The sequence below is a fragment of the Poromitra crassiceps genome, assembly GCF_964638095.1.
Source record: "Poromitra crassiceps genome assembly, chromosome: 28".
Taxonomy (NCBI): Eukaryota; Metazoa; Chordata; class Actinopteri; order Beryciformes; family Melamphaidae; genus Poromitra; species Poromitra crassiceps.
The window spans coordinates 5,565,024-5,585,023 of NC_139651.1; the positions used below are offsets into that span (position 1 = coordinate 5,565,024).

Sequence of the window (20,000 nt, forward strand, 5' to 3'; positions counted from 1 at the left end):
TTCTTTAGTTATGAGCCGGAGAAGATAGCTTGATTCATCCAAAAACAGCAATTTTTTTCTAGAAGCTGAGATAATTGGCCTTTTGTGAAATTAAACATTTCAAGCACATCACTGACTCTGAAGCTAATCTTTTCTAATGTAGTCACACCTCAAAAATAATTTCCTTCAATAAAACAGTGAAGGCCAGGGAATTTTGTTTGGCAGAATAATATTTTTAGCTACAACCAGCAGCGCTGGCCCCTGCGTGCGCTGCTGGTTGCAGCTTCTTGCTGGTCTTGATTTGCTGCTGGTGGGCATCGGATATTCTGGCTTGCGTTTGTCAATCCTGTCCTGCTGCCTGGGTCTGTCTGGGTGTTGTGTGCTGCTCTGCGTGCCCCCCCCCCCCCCCCCCCCCCCGCCCCGCCTCAACTGCACACTCCTCCTCCTGTCTGTGGTGGCTCTCTGCTGAGTTTGCTGTGCGCACAGTGAAGGGTGCTCGACATCCTGCTTTTTTACAGCGTTCCGCGTGTGTTTGTCACCGGCAACGATGCTTCCAGTTGAGAATAATAACAACTCCACGGTGTGGATGTGCGGATGTGCTGTCGCAACCGACACGGAGCGGCTCAATTGTGGGAGCAGATTGGCTGCTGCAGGCACAGCTGCAGTAACGTGCTTCAGCATATCGATGCATACGGATGCGATGCGATTTCCGTTTCCATAACGACTTCTTCTTTGTTTTTTCCTTGCCTTTCTGTTATGTGGAGAGCACTGTCGCCACCTAAGGGTTCTGTAAAATAGGTTAGACACATCCAATAGCTATAATATTTGTACATCAGAGGCAGAAGGCTTTGATCGACGCCCCACCGTCAAAAAACGCAATTGACGAACATGTCCGTCCTTGGCACTCTACGTTACTATTTGAAATGACGAACATGTCCGTCCTTGGCACTCAATGAGTTAATGTTTTGGTGCAGCCTGTGCTACTTCCTGCCTTTTAGACACAAAATGGCTGCTGTGAAAAAAGACCTGTCCCCGCACTTGGCAGTGAGTCAAGGCAGTGAAACACATTCAGATTACCAGTAATATCAAAGGAACAGTGAAAAAAAACCCAAAGGAAATCAACAGAGGAGGGTCAAAATTATGACTGTGTATAAAGTACGTATTTTATTTTCTATTCCCAATAGTGTGTTATTGCAGTTTTACAGTATAACCAAAGCTATTCATCAAGTAACAATAGTATTTTTTTTATAGGTGATGGTTTCTGTCTGTTATACTGTATGTCTCCCCCAACAAAAACAGCTCCCTCAGGATTGCACTCTACCAACGTGTTGCCAAGCAACAGGTACACTTGCTGCCTGCAGTTTCCCGACTGCAAGCTAGCTAAGCTAACATTAGCTACTCTGAGGTTAGCACTACATGTATGTCCCTACCGGGTGTGAACGCTGTTTGAACGCAACCTAATCAAGGCTGCATTAGAACAGCTGTGAAGCGGAGCGATATACATACAGTGAAGCGTCCCGTGATGTTATACTAAATATCAGCATGCATGGAATGCCTCTTGTCCAATCAAATCGCTCGACCAGAACTAACTGCTCTATAATACAGGTTATAGGGAAACGAGAAATTGCTCAGGAGCTCAGCGATGACAATTAAGCCTGTCCCATGCCGTGCGTGCGTGCGTGCACATGTGTGTGTGTGTGCGTGTGCATGCATGCACGTGTGTGTGTGTGTGTGTGTGTGTGTGTGTGCGTGTGCGTGCGTTTGTTTGTGTGTGTGTGTGTGTGTGTGTGTGTGTGTGTGTGTAGGCCCACATTCAGCTGGACCCTGTTGTGAGTTCCACAGTGGGAGGCCTCCTCTGCCTGTCTAACAGACTGGGCTTAGCCACTGGACTCTGTCTGTCTGTGTCCCACCTCCCAGCCTCCTGCCCTGTACCCAGCCTTTACATTCTCTTTCATAGGGTTAGACTGATACAGGCTTTTGAAGGCTGATATGACACTGATCTGTCTGGATTGAAGCTGTAGATAGCGGATATTCGATAAAAAAAAAATCATGTTCCCCCAACAGAGTTATTATAGCTTTGGATTTTTTATTATTAGTTTAGTTTTTCCCCCGATTCAGTTTAGTTTCAGTTAGTGTCCAAGATTCAAGATTCAAGATTCAAGATTTTTATTGTCACTCCATGGTACAAGTACCACGTGTGAAATTCTTGTGCAGTGGACTCCGTTTACGACATAGTACAAATAGGCAACAAGCAATAAGTAATAGGCAATAAGAAATAGGCATCAATAAGCAATAAGACAGCAATAAGGCAATAAGAAATAGGCATCTTATAAGCAATAAGACAAGTCGGTGGCTTATACGACAGTGGCATATTCATTGCACATAGGTGCACATGTCATGTGCATACGTTAGACGTGTTCAGACATTCCAAATTCGACGTTTTATACATACATGTGCAAATAGCATGTACCTTATTAAACATACACTTAAATTTACAATTAAACGTTAGGCACCTTATTAAACATACACTTAAATTTACAATTAAACGTTAGGCATCCGTAATAGTAGCAGCTGCAGTACGGTACTGCGGTACGACTACTGCACTATTTGTGCATATTTAGGAGTCTCGTGGCCTGCGGGAAGAAACTGTTCCTCAAGCGATTTGTGCGTGTTTTTGGAACCCTGTATCTCCTCCCTGAGGGTAGCAGGGAGAACAGGCTGTTGTGGGGATGGTTTGTGTCTTTGATGATCTTCAGGGACCTCCTGAGGCACCTGACCTCCTGAGGCCTCCTGAGGCACCTCCTGAGGCACCGCTGGTTACCGCAGAGTGGGTTTGCTTGTTTCAGTTACATTTTTATTGTTTAATTAGATTTACTTTAGTTTAGTTTTATAAACATTATGACCCAATGCCTCCTCATGAGTGTTGTGTTGACAAATTTAACCAAATTGACAAAGACTAAAACTGAAGACATTTTCTGTATATGTTTTATTTTAGTTTTACAAGTACACAATATCGTTTTTAGTCTAGTTTTTATTTTAATTTTAAATAACTACAATGTTTTTTTCACACCTACTTTTTAGTTTAGCTTTACTTAACTATAATAACCTTGTCCCCCAATAATGTCTTTCTTGCCAGGGTGGAACAGCCTAAAGCTCCACTGAAAGCCGTACACATCCCCGTCACCCTGCCTGCCCAGACTGGATCTCCCAGGTGCAGGCTGTTTGAAGCGCTGTCTGACCTGCCAGCTTCTCTCTGCTGGCCAGACGCCCCCTGCTGGCCAGACGCCCCCATATCAGGGCAGCAGATGCGTGACCTGCAGCGGTCAAGATTATAAGCTCCACATCCAATCTATAAACGCAGTGGCCGGCAGCATCAGGGAAGTTCAGTGTTGTGCTGCCTGGAGAGGTCAGCTGGCCAAAGCTGCCCTGGAAAGACTCGCACTTTTTTACAGAAAAAAAAAGTTATTTGCTTAGTCACTGACTTCTTAGTCTCGCTGGCCAGCCTCCTCTCCCTTCCGTCCGAGGAGTCTGGCGCCGCAGGTCTCCATAACTGGGATAAACCCTCCCCTGCTCTACTCTGCTCTCCCATTGGAGCGACTGTTTCGGTGGCAGCCAGATGTCCGCTCCCGGCTTATTACAAACTCTGTCATTGGCTCCGACCGTGTCAATCAGAGCGGCTTCCGCTCCCTCCTCCCTGTGTGTCGCTGTAAATAGTCCCCTGCCGCCTCAGTGAAAACAACAACGCTAACTAGCTAGCAAGCTAACGGGCAGAAACCTACACGCTAGCTCGTTGCTACACGCTGAAAACGGCAAGTTGGATTGTTTGAAACAATTTTTCAAGGGCACTGCCGCTAAGCGCCGCCCATCGCAATCCCACTATGGAGACCTGCGGCGCCAGACTCCTCGGACGGAAGGGAGGGGAGGCTGGCCAGCGAGACTACTCACTTCTACTAGCTTCTACACTATTTCCACAGGAGTAATCCTGTGGGGATGGTGCTGGGGCTCACTTGTCTCAACTTTTTTTTTTTTTTTTGCCCTGGTCAAGCGGCCCACCAGCCCACCAGCCCACCAGCCCACCAGCCCACCGGGATTTGTCCCGGTGCTCCCGATGGCCAGGCCGACTATGCCTCCTACTGATCTACTGGCCAAACACCATCAACACCAACCTGAACACCAAACAAGAAGAACAAGAACAGAAGAAGAGGTGAACAGGAGAAGGTGGAGACGGGATCGGTCATACTCCAAGATGAAGCAAAACAGTCATAATAACCAAGCAGGCGCTGATGTGGAGCAAACAGGGAGCGTTTGAGAAGAATGGACCTGACGTGGCCAACAGCTGGAGAAGATGGTCCAAGACACGGGTGGAAAGTGTTCATCCATGGCCTCTGTTCCTCAAGGAACACAAAGGCCGAAGAAGATGAAGAATGTCACCACGGGCATCATTAAATCATGTGATGTCATCTCACACACTTGATGTAATGTGTGTGTGTGCAACGATGGGTGACGGTTGGCATGGGAATCCCAGTGTGTGTGTGTGTGTGTGTGTGTGTGTGTGTGTGTGTGTGTGTGTGTGTGTGTGTTTAGTAGGGCGGCATACGTTTCAGGGCACCAACGTCAACCGCCCTCACTAGCACCTAATTAGGACGTCTACGATCTAAGCAAACCTCAAAACGCACGCCAACAATTTACATAGACTCACAATGGAGACGCAGGCGTCGCACCCGTGACGTAGGTGTCGCGCCGGACGAGTGTCGTTTCACTTGGACGTGGCACTCGCACGAGTTGACACGGGGCACGTGCAGCTAATGTACACGACTCCTAAAGTGCGTGCATGTGTACACGACGTGTACTCTGGCGAGCTGTATCAAACGCCACATCGACACTACACCTACCAGTTTGATACAAAACTATCCATTTCCCTGCATTGTTTTTGGTAATGTTAGTTTTAAACTTCCTTGTTCTGTGTTTTCTTTCGCGCGTATCTCCATCCTAGTTTAGCTACATTACTTTCCGTTTCATATTGTTGCGCAACACTGGTGTTGCCTTCAAGTGCTGTCGGTAACGTAGTAAAATGACACTCCAGTACACTGACAGCATGGTGTGAAGCTGAAAACAACACATCGAGCCCGGCCCGACCCCGAACGTCACTTAAAAAACAATTGTCTGTACCCGACGGGCTCGGGTCGGGTAGCCCAGCTTGTGTGTGTGTGTGTGTGTGTGTGTGTGTGTATGTGTGTGTGTGCGTGCGTGTGTTACCTCCTCCACACTGGACGGTGCAGTCCTGCCAGCTGCTGTGTGTCCAGATGTAGAGATGCTCTGGCTCCCTCTGCTCCTCGCTGCCCCTCTCCTGACTGGTGTTCAGAGACACCGTGTACTCATAGTGGATGCCATAGCTCTGGTCATGGAAGAGCAGCACCTGGGAAAGGGGAGAGAGAGAGAGAACAGATTAAGGAAGGGTGAACTTGAGTCCAAAGTTTGCCCAGCAGCGATGTAGCGGAGGGTAAACGCACCACGATTCAGTTTACCCACCCAGGCGTTAAAAGTACAGTACAGACAGACAGACAGGCAGACAGACAGACAGACAGACAGACAGACAGGCAGACTCACTCACTCAGATTGCAATCTGATGGCAGAAATGGGTGGTTTGGCCGATCAGATTGCAATCCTTCTTTCAATGCGTTTTGGGGGTGTTTACACCTGGCATTTCAAGTGTGATCTGATTGCAATCTGATCACAGAAAACTAGGGGTGTCACGATACACTCAGTTCACGACATGATACGATACACGATATTGGGTTCACGGTAACGTTACGATACGATATTTTAACCAAAAAAAAGTTGCGATCGATTTGTAAGTTGAGGGGGCATCCTCCACGCTAATTTGAGTAATTTCACCATTTTCATCCTCCGTGTCTGTAACGTCCCTCGTCTGTTCAAACAAAGCAATGAAAAGGAGAGCGAGCATGCAATCAGATGCAGATCAGTGCCACCATGTTCAGCTTCCTTTTCTCACGATATGAGATTTAATCTCAACGATACATATTGTCACGTTTTGATATCGCGATATATCGTGGGACGATATATTGTGACATCCCTACAGAAAATGGCTTCTAAGTTCTCTAAGTTTAAATAGTCTCTAAAGCCTAGACACTATTTAAACGACCTTGATGCCATCTGACCTTCTCTCATGGAGCTTATACAGAATGTGAGAGACTAATCATGCATCCAGTTGCTTTTTGAACTGCCTGTATAATTGAGAGCGGTATTCAGAAAGCTAATTGCTACTAAGGACGAGCCGTTCATTTGTTCGTATCCGACGCGTAGCATTAGTGCAGCGTCTGCAGCCTGCTCATTAAGCACAGGGGAGTAAGATCAGTATTCCACAAGGATATAAACAAATCGTGAAGACTGTTTACGACTGAACATCCCTAGAATGAGATTGATTGCCTTTAATGACAGTCACAACCTCACAACTCTGCCCAATAGTGTCATCAACTGTTCACACACGTCTCCAGATCTTCACAGGGCACGCTAGCACTTTACCATGAGGTGCAGGGGCATCTTGGTGGGTCCCTTGGCGGACATCTTCTCCCACAGGCCCCTCCTCACGTAGCGCACGGTGGTGCCGGCCAGCTGGAACTCTCCTGGAAGCTCGATCTTCCAGTCGCTGTTGATGGACCTCTTGGAGGGGTCTTTCAGGGCTGGAAGGTGGGGAGAAGAGGGAGAGGTGCTAGACTCCCCGTGTGCAGATCACACACACAGACAGACTGTGTGTGTGTGTGTGTGTGTGTGTGTGTGTGTGTGTGTGTGTGTGTGTGTGTGTGTGTGTGTGTGTGTGTGTGTGTGTGTGTGTGGCTACTTGGCTCATATCTGTTTTTGGAGGCTGATAAAATACCCATATTTTTTGTAGTATTCTACTAGCTAATACTACATAATACAAGTATTTGGTGTTTCCCTCATAATTGTCCCCCACCAAAGGGGGGACTATGAATCGGTCTCCGTCTGTCCGTCCGTCCGTCCATCTGTCCGTCCGTCCGTTCGTTCGTTAGTTAGGTAGGTAGTTAGTAATTATGACTTTGTGCCTCTAGGGGGCAGCATTGACAATGAATGGGACTGACCCAAGGGTGGATCTACACACCACTGGTGGTGGACAACATGTTTACTATTCATTTGTTTTTTTTTGCTCTGGAACACATTTTTTAATAGAAGACAAAAAAGTGAAAAGAAGGCTAAAAAGCTAAAAAAGTACACTGGTATCAAAAGCACCTTATAAAGACAAAGTGATTCAGGAGAGAGCTAGACGACTCCCCGGACTGTGACTAATTTCAAGGCCAAACAGAGGAGTGGAAATACAAGAGGCTGGTGGTGGGGTCAGTGCAGTTTACCTCTTCAGCCGCCCCCTCCCTCCATCACAAAAAACAGCCCTGACTAGTTTACCTCTTCAGCTGCCCCCTCCCTCCATCACAAAAAACAGCCCTGACTAGTTTACCTCTTCAGCTGCCCCCTCCCTCCATCACAAAAAACAGCCCTGACTAGTTTACCTCTTCAGCCGCCCCCTCCCTCCATCACAAAAAACAGCCCTGACTAGTTTACCTCTTCAGCCGCCCCCTCCCTCCATCACAAAAAACAGCCCTGACTAGTTTACCTCTTCAGCTGCCCCCTCCCTCCATCACAAAAAACAGCCCTGACTAGTTTACCTCTTCAGCCGCCCCCTCCCTCCATCACAAAAAACAGCCCTGACTAGTTTACCTCTTCAGCTGCCCCCTCCCTCCATCACAAAAAACAGCCCTGACTAGTTTACCTCTTCAGCTGCCCCCTCCCTCCATCACAAAAAACAGCCCTGACTAGTTTACCTCTTCAGCTGCCCCCTCCCTCCATCACAAAAAACAGTCCTGACTAGTTTACCTCTTCAGCCGCCCCCTCCCTCCATCACAAAAAACAGCCCTGACTAGTTTACCTCTTCAGCTGCCCCCTCCCTCCATCACAAAAAACAGCCCTGACTAGTTTACCTCTTCAGCCGCCCCCTCCCTCCATCACAAAAAACAGCCCTGACTAGTTTACCTCTTCAGCCGCCCCCTCCCTCCATCACAAAAAACAGCCCTGACTAGTTTACCTCTTCAGCCGCCCCCTCCCTCCATCACAAAAAACAGCCCTGACTAGTTTACCTCTTCAGCTGCCCCCTCCCTCCATCACAAAAATCAGCCCTGACTAGTTTACCTCTTCAGCCGCCCCCTCCCTCCATCACAAAAAACAGCCCTGACTAGTTTACCTCTTCAGCCGCCCCCTCCCTCCATCACAAAAAACAGCCCTGACTAGTTTACCTCTTCAGCCGCCCCCTCCCTCCACCACAAAAAACAGTCCTGACTAGTTTACCTCTTCAGCCGCCCCCTCCCTCCATCACAAAAAACAGCCCTGACTAGTTTACCTCTTCAGCCGCCCCCTCCCTCCACCACAAAAAACAGTCCTGACTAGATTACCTCTTCAGCCGCCCCCTCCCTCCATCACAAAAAACAGTCCTGACTAGATTACCTCTTCAGCCGCCCCCTCCCTCCACCACAAAAAACAGTCCTGACTAGATTACCTCTTCAGCCGCCCCCTCCCTCCACCACAAAAAACAGTCCTGACTAGTTTACCTCTTCAGCCGCCCCCTCCCTCCACCACAAAAAACAGGCCTGACTAGTTTACCTCTTCAGCCGCCCCCTCCCTCCATCACAAAAAACAGGCCTGACTAGTTTACCTCTTCAGCCGCCCCCTCCCTCCATCACAAAAAACAGCCCTGACTAGTTTACCTCTTCAGCCGCCCCCTCCCTCCACCACAAAAAACAGGCCTGACTAGTTTACCTCTTCAGCCGCCCCCTCCCTCCATCACAAAAAACAGCCCTGACTAGTTTACCTCTTCAGCCGCCCCCTCCCTCCACCACAAAAAACAGTCCTGACTAGTTTACCTCTTCAGCCGCCCCCTCCCTCCATCACAAAAAACAGCCCTGACTAGTTTACCTCTTCAGCCGCCCCCTCCCTCCACCACAAAAAACAGCCCTGACTAGTTTACCTCTTCAGCTGCCCCCTCCCTCCATCACAAAAAACAGCCCTGACTAGTTTACCTCTTCAGCCGCCCCCTCCCTCCATCACAAAAAACAGCCCTGACTAGTTTACCTCTTCAGCCGCCCCCTCCCTCCATCACAAAAAACAGTCCTGACTAGTTTACCTCTTCAGCCGCCCCCTCCCTCCATCACAAAAAACAGTCCTGACTAGTTTACCTCTTCAGCTGCCCCCTCCCTCCATCACAAAAAACAGCCCTGACTAGTTTACCTCTTCAGCCGCCCCCTCCCTCCATCACAAAAAACAGCCCTGACTAGTTTACCTCTTCAGCCGCCCCCTCCCTCCATCACAAAAAACAGTCCTGACTAGTTTACCTCTTCAGCCGCCCCCTCCCTCCATCACAAAAAACAGCCCTGACTAGTTTACCTCTTCAGCCGCCCCCTCCCTCCATCACAAAAAACAGCCCTGACTAGTTTACCTCTTCAGCCGCCCCCTCCCTCCACCACAAAAAACAGCCCTGACTAGTTTACCTCTTCAGCCGCCCCCTCCCTCCACCACAAAAAACAGTCCTGACTAGTTTACCTCTTCAGCCGCCCCCTCCCTCCATCACAAAAAACAGTCCTGACTAGATTACCTCTTCAGCCGCCCCCTCCCTCCATCACAAAAAACAGCCCTGACTAGTTTACCTCTTCAGCCGCCCCCTCCCTCCACCACAAAAAACAGTCCTGACTAGATTACCTCTTCAGCCGCCCCCTCCCTCCATCACAAAAAACAGTCCTGACTAGATTACCTCTTCAGCCGCCCCCTCCCTCCACCACAAAAAACAGTCCTGACTAGATTACCTCTTCAGCCGCCCCCTCCCTCCACCACAAAAAACAGTCCTGACTAGTTTCCTCTTCAGCCGCCCCCTCCCTCCACCACAAAAAACAGGCCTGACTAGTTTACCTCTTCAGCCGCCCCCTCCCTCCATCACAAAAAACAGGCCTGACTAGTTTACCTCTTCAGCCGCCCCCTCCCTCCATCACAAAAAACAGCCCTGACTAGTTTACCTCTTCAGCCGCCCCCTCCCTCCACCACAAAAAACAGGCCTGACTAGTTTACCTCTTCAGCCGCCCCCTCCCTCCATCACAAAAAACAGCCCTGACTAGTTTACCTCTTCAGCCGCCCCCTCCCTCCACCACAAAAAACAGTCCTGACTAGTTTACCTCTTCAGCCGCCCCCTCCCTCCATCACAAAAAACAGCCCTGACTAGTTTACCTCTTCAGCCGCCCCCTCCCTCCACCACAAAAAACAGCCCTGACTAGTTTACCTCTTCAGCTGCCCCCTCCCTCCATCACAAAAAACAGCCCTGACTAGTTTACCTCTTCAGCCGCCCCCTCCCTCCATCACAAAAAACAGCCCTGACTAGTTTACCTCTTCAGCCGCCCCCTCCCTCCATCACAAAAAACAGTCCTGACTAGTTTACCTCTTTAGCCGCCCCCTCCCTCCATCACAAAAAACAGCCCTGACTAGTTTACCTCTTCAGCCGCCCCCTCCCTCCATCACAAAAAACAGCCCTGACTAGTTTACCTCTTCAGCCGCCCCCTCCCTCCATCACAAAAAACAGCCCTGACTAGTTTACCTCTTCAGCCGCCCCCTCCCTCCATCACAAAAAACAGCCCTGACTAGTTTACCTCTTCAGCCGCCCCCTCCCTCCACCACAAAAAACAGCCCTGACTAGTTTACCTCTTCAGCTGCCCCCTCCCTCCATCACAAAAAACAGCCCTGACTAGTTTACCTCTTCAGCCGCCCCCTCCCTCCATCACAAAAAACAGCCCTGACTAGTTTACCTCTTCAGCCGCCCCCTCCCTCCATCACAAAAACAGCCCTGACTAGTTTACCTCTTCAGCTGCCCCCTCCCTCCATCACAAAAAACAGTCCTGACTAGTTTACCTCTTCAGCCGCCCCCTCCCTCCATCACAAAAAACAGCCCTGACTAGTTTACCTCTTCAGCCGCCCCCTCCCTCCATCACAAAAAACAGCCCTGACTAGTTTACCTCTTCAGCCGCCCCCTCCCTCCATCACAAAAAACAGCCCTGACTAGTTTACCTCTTCAGCCGCCCCCTCCCTCCATCACAAAAAACAGCCCTGACTAGTTTACCTCTTCAGCCGCCCCCTCCCTCCATCACAAAAAACAGCCCTGACTAGTTTACCTCTTCAGCCGCCCCCTCCCTCCATCACAAAAAACAGCCCTGACTAGTTTACCTCTTCAGCCGCCCCCTCCCTCCATCACAAAAAACAGTCCTGACTAGTTTACCTCTTCAGCCGCCCCCTCCCTCCATCACAAAAAACAGCCCTGACTAGTTTACCTCTTCAGCCGCCCCCTCCCTCCATCACAAAAAACAGTCCTGACTAGTTTACCTCTTCAGCCGCCCCCTCCCTCCACCACAAAAAACAGTCCTGACTAGTTTACCTCTTCAGCCGCCCCCTCCCTCCACCACAAAAAACAGTCCTGACTAGTTTACCTCTTCAGCCGCCCCCTCCCTCCATCACAAAAAACAGCCCTGGCCAGGCTGTTAAAGGAGCCCTTGAAGTGGATTGTGTGTTTTCTGAAGCCCAGCCAACTGACTACCTCACCACATGTCCAGAGTTAACCCACTTCTCTCTGTGAGGCTGTGTGTGTGTGTGTGTGTGTGTGTGTGTGTGTCCAGAGCTAGCCACTTCTCTCTGTGAGGCTGTGTGTGTGTGTGTGTGTGTGTGTGTGTGTGTGTGTGCGTGCGTGTGCGTGCGTGCGTGTGTGTGTGTGTGTCCAGAGCTAGCCACTTCTCTCTGTGAGGCTGTGTGTGTGTGTGTGTGTGTGTGTGTGTGTGTGTGTGTGTGTGCGTGCGTGTGCGTGCGTGCGTGTGTGTGTGTGTGTCCAGAGCTAGCCACTTCTCTCTGTAAGGCTGTGTGTATGTGTGTGTGTGTGTCCAGAGCTAGCCACTTCTCTCTGTGAGGCTGTGTGTGTGCGTGCGTGCGTCCGTGCGTGCGTGTGTGTGTGTGTGTGTGTGTGTCCAGAGCTAGCCACTTCTCTCTGTAAGGCTGTGTGTGTGTGTGTGTGTGTGCGTGCGTGCATGCGTGTGTGTGTGTGTGTGTGTGTGTGTGTGTGTGTGTGTGTGTCCAGAGCTAGCCACTTCTCTCTGTAAGGCTGTGTGCAGCTGGGCTTTACGCCAAAGAGGAACTATAGATTATAGACCTAATCCACCAGAGCCTGTCTTGCCTGCTTAGAAACTACAGGAGAGAGCAGTGTGTGTGTGTGTGTGTGTGTGTGTGTGTGTGTGTAGGAGGGAGGTAGGTGACCATGAGCGAATGAACATTGAGATGTCAGACATTATATAAGATGCAAACATGCTCAAGCCAATGGCAGGTTAATGTTATTTTAACGAGCCTGTTGGAATGACTTGGCTTCACCATAGACCTGCTCCAGCTAGGTACAATGCATAGTCTCTCTCTCTCTCTCTCTCTCTCTCTCTCTCTCTGAGTTTGCATGCTGTAATGGTAAAGGTAAGGAACTGCTTGTATAGGACATAGGGTTTTCAGGTGGGTAACACGTCTTCTGGCGGCCATATTGGAGGTCTTCTGCTATACCTGTCTCTACTATAACCAAGGAAAAATAAAGCTAATGCGGACGAAACATCAACCTGCATTCTTTCTAGTGGCCGCCAGGGGGCGACTCCACTGGCATAAAAAAACATAAGTCTGATTGTATAGAAGTCAATGGGAAAATGACCCTAAAATGTCTGACCTCAGTAAACACTTTCCTAGTGAGTTTATGGCCGCGATCGCTAGTTTCAAGTCTTCTGTGAAGGAGTGAGTTCCCAATTATTCCAGACTTTTTTGGCCACACGCCTTGTGCAAGTCGGAGATGCGGCATTACCCAGAAAGCTGTGGGAAGGTTTGTCCTCCACAACTTTGATTCTCCTGGCGCCAGCAGGGATGACCGCCGCCTCGATGTAGCCTGCGAGAGAGATACAAACACCAGGTTTAAAAAAACAAAAAACAGCCTCAGAAACACACAGAGGTCATTGAGGTCGAGAGGGGCTGGCGACTGCTGTGTCTGTGTCAGGGATGCTCTCCGCCCACGCACCCGCCAAGAAAACTCATCTCAGTCTCTGGTGTGGATCGATCTAACGTTCACCATTTCATGTCATTATGTCATCGACATTTTCACTTCGTTCATACTCCTTATAATTTCACATCTTTGGTATATATCTTTATATCAGAACTATTTTCAATTGTTTTTTCATTTTTCATTTCAGGATAGGTTCACAGAAAAAAATGAAAATTCAGTCATTATCTACTCACCCCCATGATGGGAAGGACGAGTGAAGTATAGTTTCACAGCAAAACACCGCTGCAGAATCCTCCTAAACAATTAAAGTGGATGGGGACCAACTTTCAAATGTAAAACTAAATAAACAAACAAACAAACAAACAAACAAATAAACAAATAAATAAAATGCTTCCATACTCCTCCCCGGCATAATCCAAGTCTCCACAAGCCCTGAGATGCCAAGTTGACTTGAAAATACATAATTTCAGCTAAAAACAGGGTTGTAAATGATGTCTTTTTAGGTACACTTGGCATTTCAGGGCTTGTGGAGACTTGGATTACGCCAGACGAGCAGTATGGAGGCATTTTATGTTTTTGTTTTGTTTTTCTGTTGTTGTTGGGGGTTTTTTTTTACGGTTGAAAGTTGGTCCTCATCTACTTCAATTGTTTTGGGGAATTCTGCAACGGTGTTTTGCTGTGAAACTCCAGGACTGTTTTGTGGACTAAAAAAACGTCACCTGTCTGGCACGGGGATGAGCAGATAATGACTGAATTTAAATTAAAATTTTGGGTGAAGTTATCCTTTAAAGGGGGCACTTCAGTGAAAAACAATGCCGATGTATTTAATTTTGCACATGATCTCACACATATCCCGAAAAGTGGAAACAGTTTTGCAGACGTTCATTTAGTTTGACAGTTATTGAGAGTTGACTTGAGTTATGTTTGGACCAGTGATGTCATCAGAAGGCACTGAATCGTTGTGTTGTATAAATTACAGTTCTTCCGATGACATCAGTGGTGCTCGACTTAACTCCAGTCAACTCTCAGTAACTGTCAAACGAAATGAATGTCTGCAAAACGGTTCACAGTTTTCGGACATAAGTGAGATCGTGTGCAAAATACAGTAAGTCTGCATTGCCCCTTTAAAATGGTAGTTATGCTATGTATAAATCCCAACCTGTGTTGCAATATTTTCATTCATTGTATTTTTCTTTGCTGTAGCACAACTTGCTGCCACAAGGGCCCGATTTCCTGATGGGGCTCATTAACTGCTTCCCATAAGGCCTGGCTTCAGAAACATCAGATCGGCAATAGGTCATCTTGTAGGCGGCACATGTTCCCGCCCCCTTTTAGGGGGAAAACACAAGTCTCTCCCCCTTGACTTCAATGTAAAATAGCACTACCGCAAAAAAAATTATAGAAAAATAACAGAATCAATCTCGTTTATTAATGACCCCAAAACACCATGACATGACAGTATCGTCTGGCTATAGAATGGACAAGATACACGGGAAATATGACTTTGACCCATCTAAAATCATGTGACTCATGTCACATGTGACGCACTTTTTTTACAGACCCGTGGCTTGCAGATCCCAGCGTCGTTGTAGCGTCCCGGCTACTTGGCGGCTACTACTAGACCGACGAGTCACGGGGCTGTTTTGGGGTCATTAATAAACGAGATTGATTGTGTTATTTTTCTATAATTCTTTTGGGGGGTAGTGCTATTTTACATTGAAGTCAACGGGGAGGGGCTTGTGTTTTCCCCCTAAAAGGGGGTGGGGCCTAATTGCCGATCTGATGTATTATAAAAGGTACAATATTATTGGCGGCATCACAGCACAATGTTTATATTTCGTGTGGCGTATTCTGCCAGTATGCTGTCTAATAACCATATCCCCCCAGCATAATGACAAGAGAGATTTCATTCAGAAAATCTGCACAGTAGTATTTCACACACTGTTCCTCTGGGTGATTGCTTGGTAAAGATATTCACTAAAATAGGCGATCTTTTCCGAAGCAAACATCTGAAGAGAGTCGATATAACTTTCACAATTAGGTTTGACCTTCATCCTGGCACTCATTTTTAGCAAGATAACTTTTTGGAGTAAAAATTTTCGCTTGCTAATTCTCTCCTCATTTATCCTTCGCTGTGAGAAGCTGATAAAATTGAAGTTGAGTAAGCAGACACGACCAGCAGCCACCAGCCCTCACACACACACACACACACACACACACACACACACACACACACACACACACACACACACACACACACACCTATGCAAACACCTATTAGATTTGTGTGTGTGCATTAATGAGAATCCAAAGCAGCTCAGTGATTCCATACTGTACTGTTGAGCGTTGTAGTCGAACTCGTGTCCTGAGGATTCCAGGAAGACTCACACAGAGGTCCTCCGTGCGAATTTGAACATGGGAAAGACTGACAATAACGTGTGTCGGGAGAGGCATTATTTGAAGTTGCCCTCTGGGTAATACGACATGAGCTTAGAGTGTTGAAACTCCTAAATACATTGCCTTATTTTGCTCTCAAACATGGACATTTGTGCAGCATCAAAGTGCCAGCAGCAACAACAACAACAAAAGTGTGTAAGCGAGTCTCAAATGCACCAATCATATTTGTGATCTGCATATTATGACAGTTGGATTACATCATATTTCTGATTTGCATATGGGAGTTGGATGACATCATATTTCTGATTTGCATATGGGAGTTGGATGACATCATATTTCTGATTTGCATGGGAGTTGGATGACATCATATTTCTGATTTGCTATGGGAGTTGGATGACATCATATTTCTGATTTGCATAATGGGAGTTGGATGACATCATATTTCTGATTTGCATAATGGGAGTTGGATGACATCATATTTCTGATTTGCATGGGAGTTGGATTACATCATAATTTCTGATTTGCATAATGGGAGTTGGATGACATCATATTCCTGATTTGCATAATGGGAGTTGGATGACATCATATTTCTGATTTGCATAATGGGAGCTGGATTACTGCTCTGGCAAAGCAAAGATGGATGGGCGTGAGCTGTTTTGTTTCTTTGCACCCAGCACACAAACACACCCCACAACACGTCTCATATACTTACCGAGTGTCCTTGAGCCGCTGCTCCACAGAGTCCTCCCACCACACAGAGCCCCACCCACCACCACACAGAGCCCCGGCCCCACCACACAGAGCCCCGCCCCCACCACACAGAGCCCCGCCCCCACCACACAGAGCCCTCCCCCACCACACAGCACACAGCTACACACTACCAGGATGCTTTTGCTCGACATCACAACTGACAGCAGAGCCTCGCAACACTGTGTGAAAGGAGCACAAACTTTGAAATGCAGATCCAGTGTTGGAGGGGGCAGAGATAATGTGAGGATTACTCCTCCACCATATTTGATTGGGGGTTTGGGAGTTGCTGTCAGTCCGGAGGACATGAAGCACTGGTGATACAGTTCTGAATTGGGAGAAACCAATTACCAGAGATGGTAATTGTCTTACTGTAAGTTACAGTAGGGTGTTAAGGTTATGGACAATTCAACAGTATGGTTAAGGTTAATAATGTCTTTGCATGGGACTTCCATACCTTTACTTTCCAATGTCAATCTACTGCCTGTTTCTCCTCCACAAAATCCTTTCTTGGTGGATTTTTTTTTATTTCTCCCACTTGTCAAACACGTCATTTGCATTTCCAGCAGGGTGTGTTCGTTCACAAAACGTTGCGAGACCAGACCCAAACCGATCCTGTGTTGAACTTGACCCGAGAGCGTGGGGCAACTTGCATCCGCGGCTCAAAACACGGCGCTCCTTCCCTGAAAGCCACCCTTTCCCAGCACCTCCACCACCCGCTCCATCCACCCCTATGGTTAGACACGGGGTGCCATGGGGCTCCACCCACCCCTATGGTTAGACACAGGGTGCCACGGGACCAGCACCAGCCCTCCACCACCCGCTCCATCCACCCCTATGGTTAGACACGGGGTGCCACGGGACCAGCACCAACCCTCCACCACCCGCTCCGTCCACCCCTATGGTTAGACACAGGGTGCCATGGGGCTCCATCCACCCCTATGGTTAGGCACAGGGTGCCACGGGACCAGCACCAACCCTCCACCACCCACTCCATCCACCCCTATGGTTAGACACAGGGTGCCATGTTAGACACAGGGTGCCATGGGCTCGCCTGGGTTTTTACGGGGCAGCGCTCGCCCCATTTGACATTTTCAATAGCAAATGCCAAATGGAAAGAATAGTACTGTATGTATGACATTTTTGTACAGTAAATGTCAAAATTGTCTAGCTGGCACCAAAACCAAATCTCCATACCAGGTGGGGATTCATTCGGGAGTGGGAAGCCAGCTGGGCGCAGTGCCGCAAATTTTTGCATTTCGATGGCAGAGGACGGTTTCCTGTCTCTGCTGCCTCCCGCTCCTCTGCTCGACGAGGACAGCGGGGACCAATGTCCCTAGAAGAGCAGGATAAGACATCACTCACGTCACCGGTGGCATAAGCTATGCATTGGGTCCAGACTTTGGGGACAGTTCTATTGAAGTGAATGGGACAGGGTAAGTCTCACTATAAACCATCGTATCTGTGCCGTTTCACCTTCCGTGGAAAAACACGTCCACCAGATTAAAGGAAACACATGACGTGATGTTGACTGATGCCCTGTTCCATCATGTATAATGGTGTAGTTTAGCTAAGCTAGCTCTATACTGGACCACAGGGGCTTGAGTTGAGCTATGTGCAGCTGCTGGACTTAGCCATGAGCTGTTTGGAGACTAATAATAAGGAAAACAAAGACGCACATTTACATAAAAAAAAAAAAATTATATACCGTATATATATATATATATACATATCACTGATATATATATATATATATATATATATATATATATATATATATATATATCAGTCAACATCACATAATGGGTTTTCTTTGGAAGCATTTTTCAATCAAAGGTGCGCAGCACAGATCTGATGGTTTATAGTGAGACTTACCCTGTCCGCCTCATTCACGTCAATAGGAACTGGCCCCAAAGTCTAACCCCAATAAAGAGCCAAAGTCAGGCCCACTTCCAGGTTATACGAACCAATACAAAGGATTGGGATTCGTTTCCATCGGCAGTTTGGAAAATGCTTATAAAATTGATTTTTTTTGGGGGGTACAAGTGAAATGTTATATTGTCTCTCCTGGTTCTAAATATAGCTGAATCGCTTAGTTTGACAAGGGATGAGATCCCTTGGTTTGTATGCTTAACCCGGATGTGGGCGTGACTTTGATTCTCTATGCAAAATTCCAACGCTGTGTAACGTTAGTGATGTCCTATCCTTCAATTTAGGGTTCTTGATGTTAGCGATGTCTTCTCGGTTCTTGGTGGGGACGAGGAAATGGCTTAGGAGAAAGGAACGTGAGCCTGGCACATCTGGCCACTGGGTTACGGGGTAACGGGGTCAGAGAGCTGCACCTGGCCGCTGGGTTACGGCGTCAGAGAGCTGCACCTGGCCACTGGGTTACGGGGTAACGGGGTCAGAGAGCTGCACCTGGCCGCTGGGTTACGGGGTCAGAGAGCTGCACCTGGCCACTGGGTTACGGGGTAACGGGGTCAGAGAGCTGCACCTGGCCGCTGCGTTACGGGGTAACGGGGTCAGAGAGCTGCACCTGGCCGCTGGGTTACGAGGTAACGGGGTCAGAGAGCTGCACCTGGCCGCTGGGTTACGAGGTAACGGGGTCAGAGAGCTGCACCTGGCCACTGGGTTACGAGGTAACGGGGTCAGAGAGCTGCACCTGGCCACTGGGTTACGAGGTAACGGGGTCAGAGAGCTGCACCTGGCCGCTGCGTTACGGGGTAACGGGGTCAGAGAGCTGCACCTGGCCACTGGGTTACGAGGTAACGGGGTCAGAGAGCTGCACCTGGCCACTGGGTTACGAGGTAACGGGGTCAGAGAGCTGCACCTGGCCGCTGCGTTACGGGGTAACGGGGTCAGAGAGCTGCACCTGGCCACTGGGTTACAGGGTAACGGGGTCAGAGAGCTGCACCTGGCCGCTGGGTTACGAGGTAACGGGGTCAGAGAGCTGCACCTGGCCACTGGGTTACGAGGTAACGGGGTCAGAGAGCTGCACCTGGCCACTGGGTTACGAGGTAACGGGGTCAGAGAGCTGCACCTGGCCGCTGCGTTACGGGGTAACGGGGTCAGAGAGCTGCACCTGGCCACTGGGTTACGAGGTAACGGGGTCAGAGAGCTGCACCTGGCCGCTGGGTTACGAGGTAACGGGGTCAGAGAGCTGCACCTGGCCACTGGGTTACGAGGTAACGGGGTCAGAGAGCTGCACCTGGCCGCTGTGTTACGGGGTAACGGGGTCAGAGAGCTGCACCTGGCCACTGGGTTACGGGGTAACGGGGTTAGAGAGCTGCACCTGGCCACTGGGTTACGGGGTAACGGGGTCAGAGAGCTGCACCTGGCCACTGGGTTACGAGGTAACGGGGTCAGAGAGCTGCACCTGGCCGCTGGGTTACGAGGTAACGGGGTCAGAGAGCTGCACCTGGCCACTGGGTTACGAGGTAACGGGGTCAGAGAGCTGCACCTGGCCGCTGGGTTACGAGGTAACGGGGTCAGAGAGCTGCACCTGGCCACTGGGTTACGAGGTAACGGGGTCAGAGAGCTGCACCTGGCCGCTGGGTTACGGGGTAACGGGGTCAGAGAGCTGCACCTGGCCACTGGGTTACGGGGTAACGGGGTCAGAGAGCTGCACCTGGCCACTGGGTTACGGGGTAACGGGGTCAGAGAGCTGCACCTGGCCACTGGGTTACGAGGTAACGGGGTCAGAGAGCTGCACCTGGCCGCTGGGTTACGGGGTAACGGGGTCAGAGAG

The 20,000-nt window shown here is 49.0% G+C and overlaps 1 protein-coding gene across 1 annotated transcript in view; it reads right to left on the reverse strand.

Moving 5' to 3' along the window:
• The window catches only part of adamts17 (ADAM metallopeptidase with thrombospondin type 1 motif, 17), a gene marked incomplete at its 5' end in the record, with an annotated part of 135,570 nt that overhangs the window by 17,478 nt on the left and 98,092 nt on the right, over nucleotides 1–20,000 (reverse strand). The window contains 3 exons of the mRNA XM_083662099.1: nucleotides 5,236–5,395; nucleotides 6,523–6,680; nucleotides 12,914–12,994. Coding sequence (XP_083518225.1) covers nucleotides 5,236–5,395; nucleotides 6,523–6,680; nucleotides 12,914–12,994 — 399 coding nt within the window. The remainder of the gene's footprint in view (nucleotides 1–5,235; nucleotides 5,396–6,522; nucleotides 6,681–12,913; nucleotides 12,995–20,000) is intronic.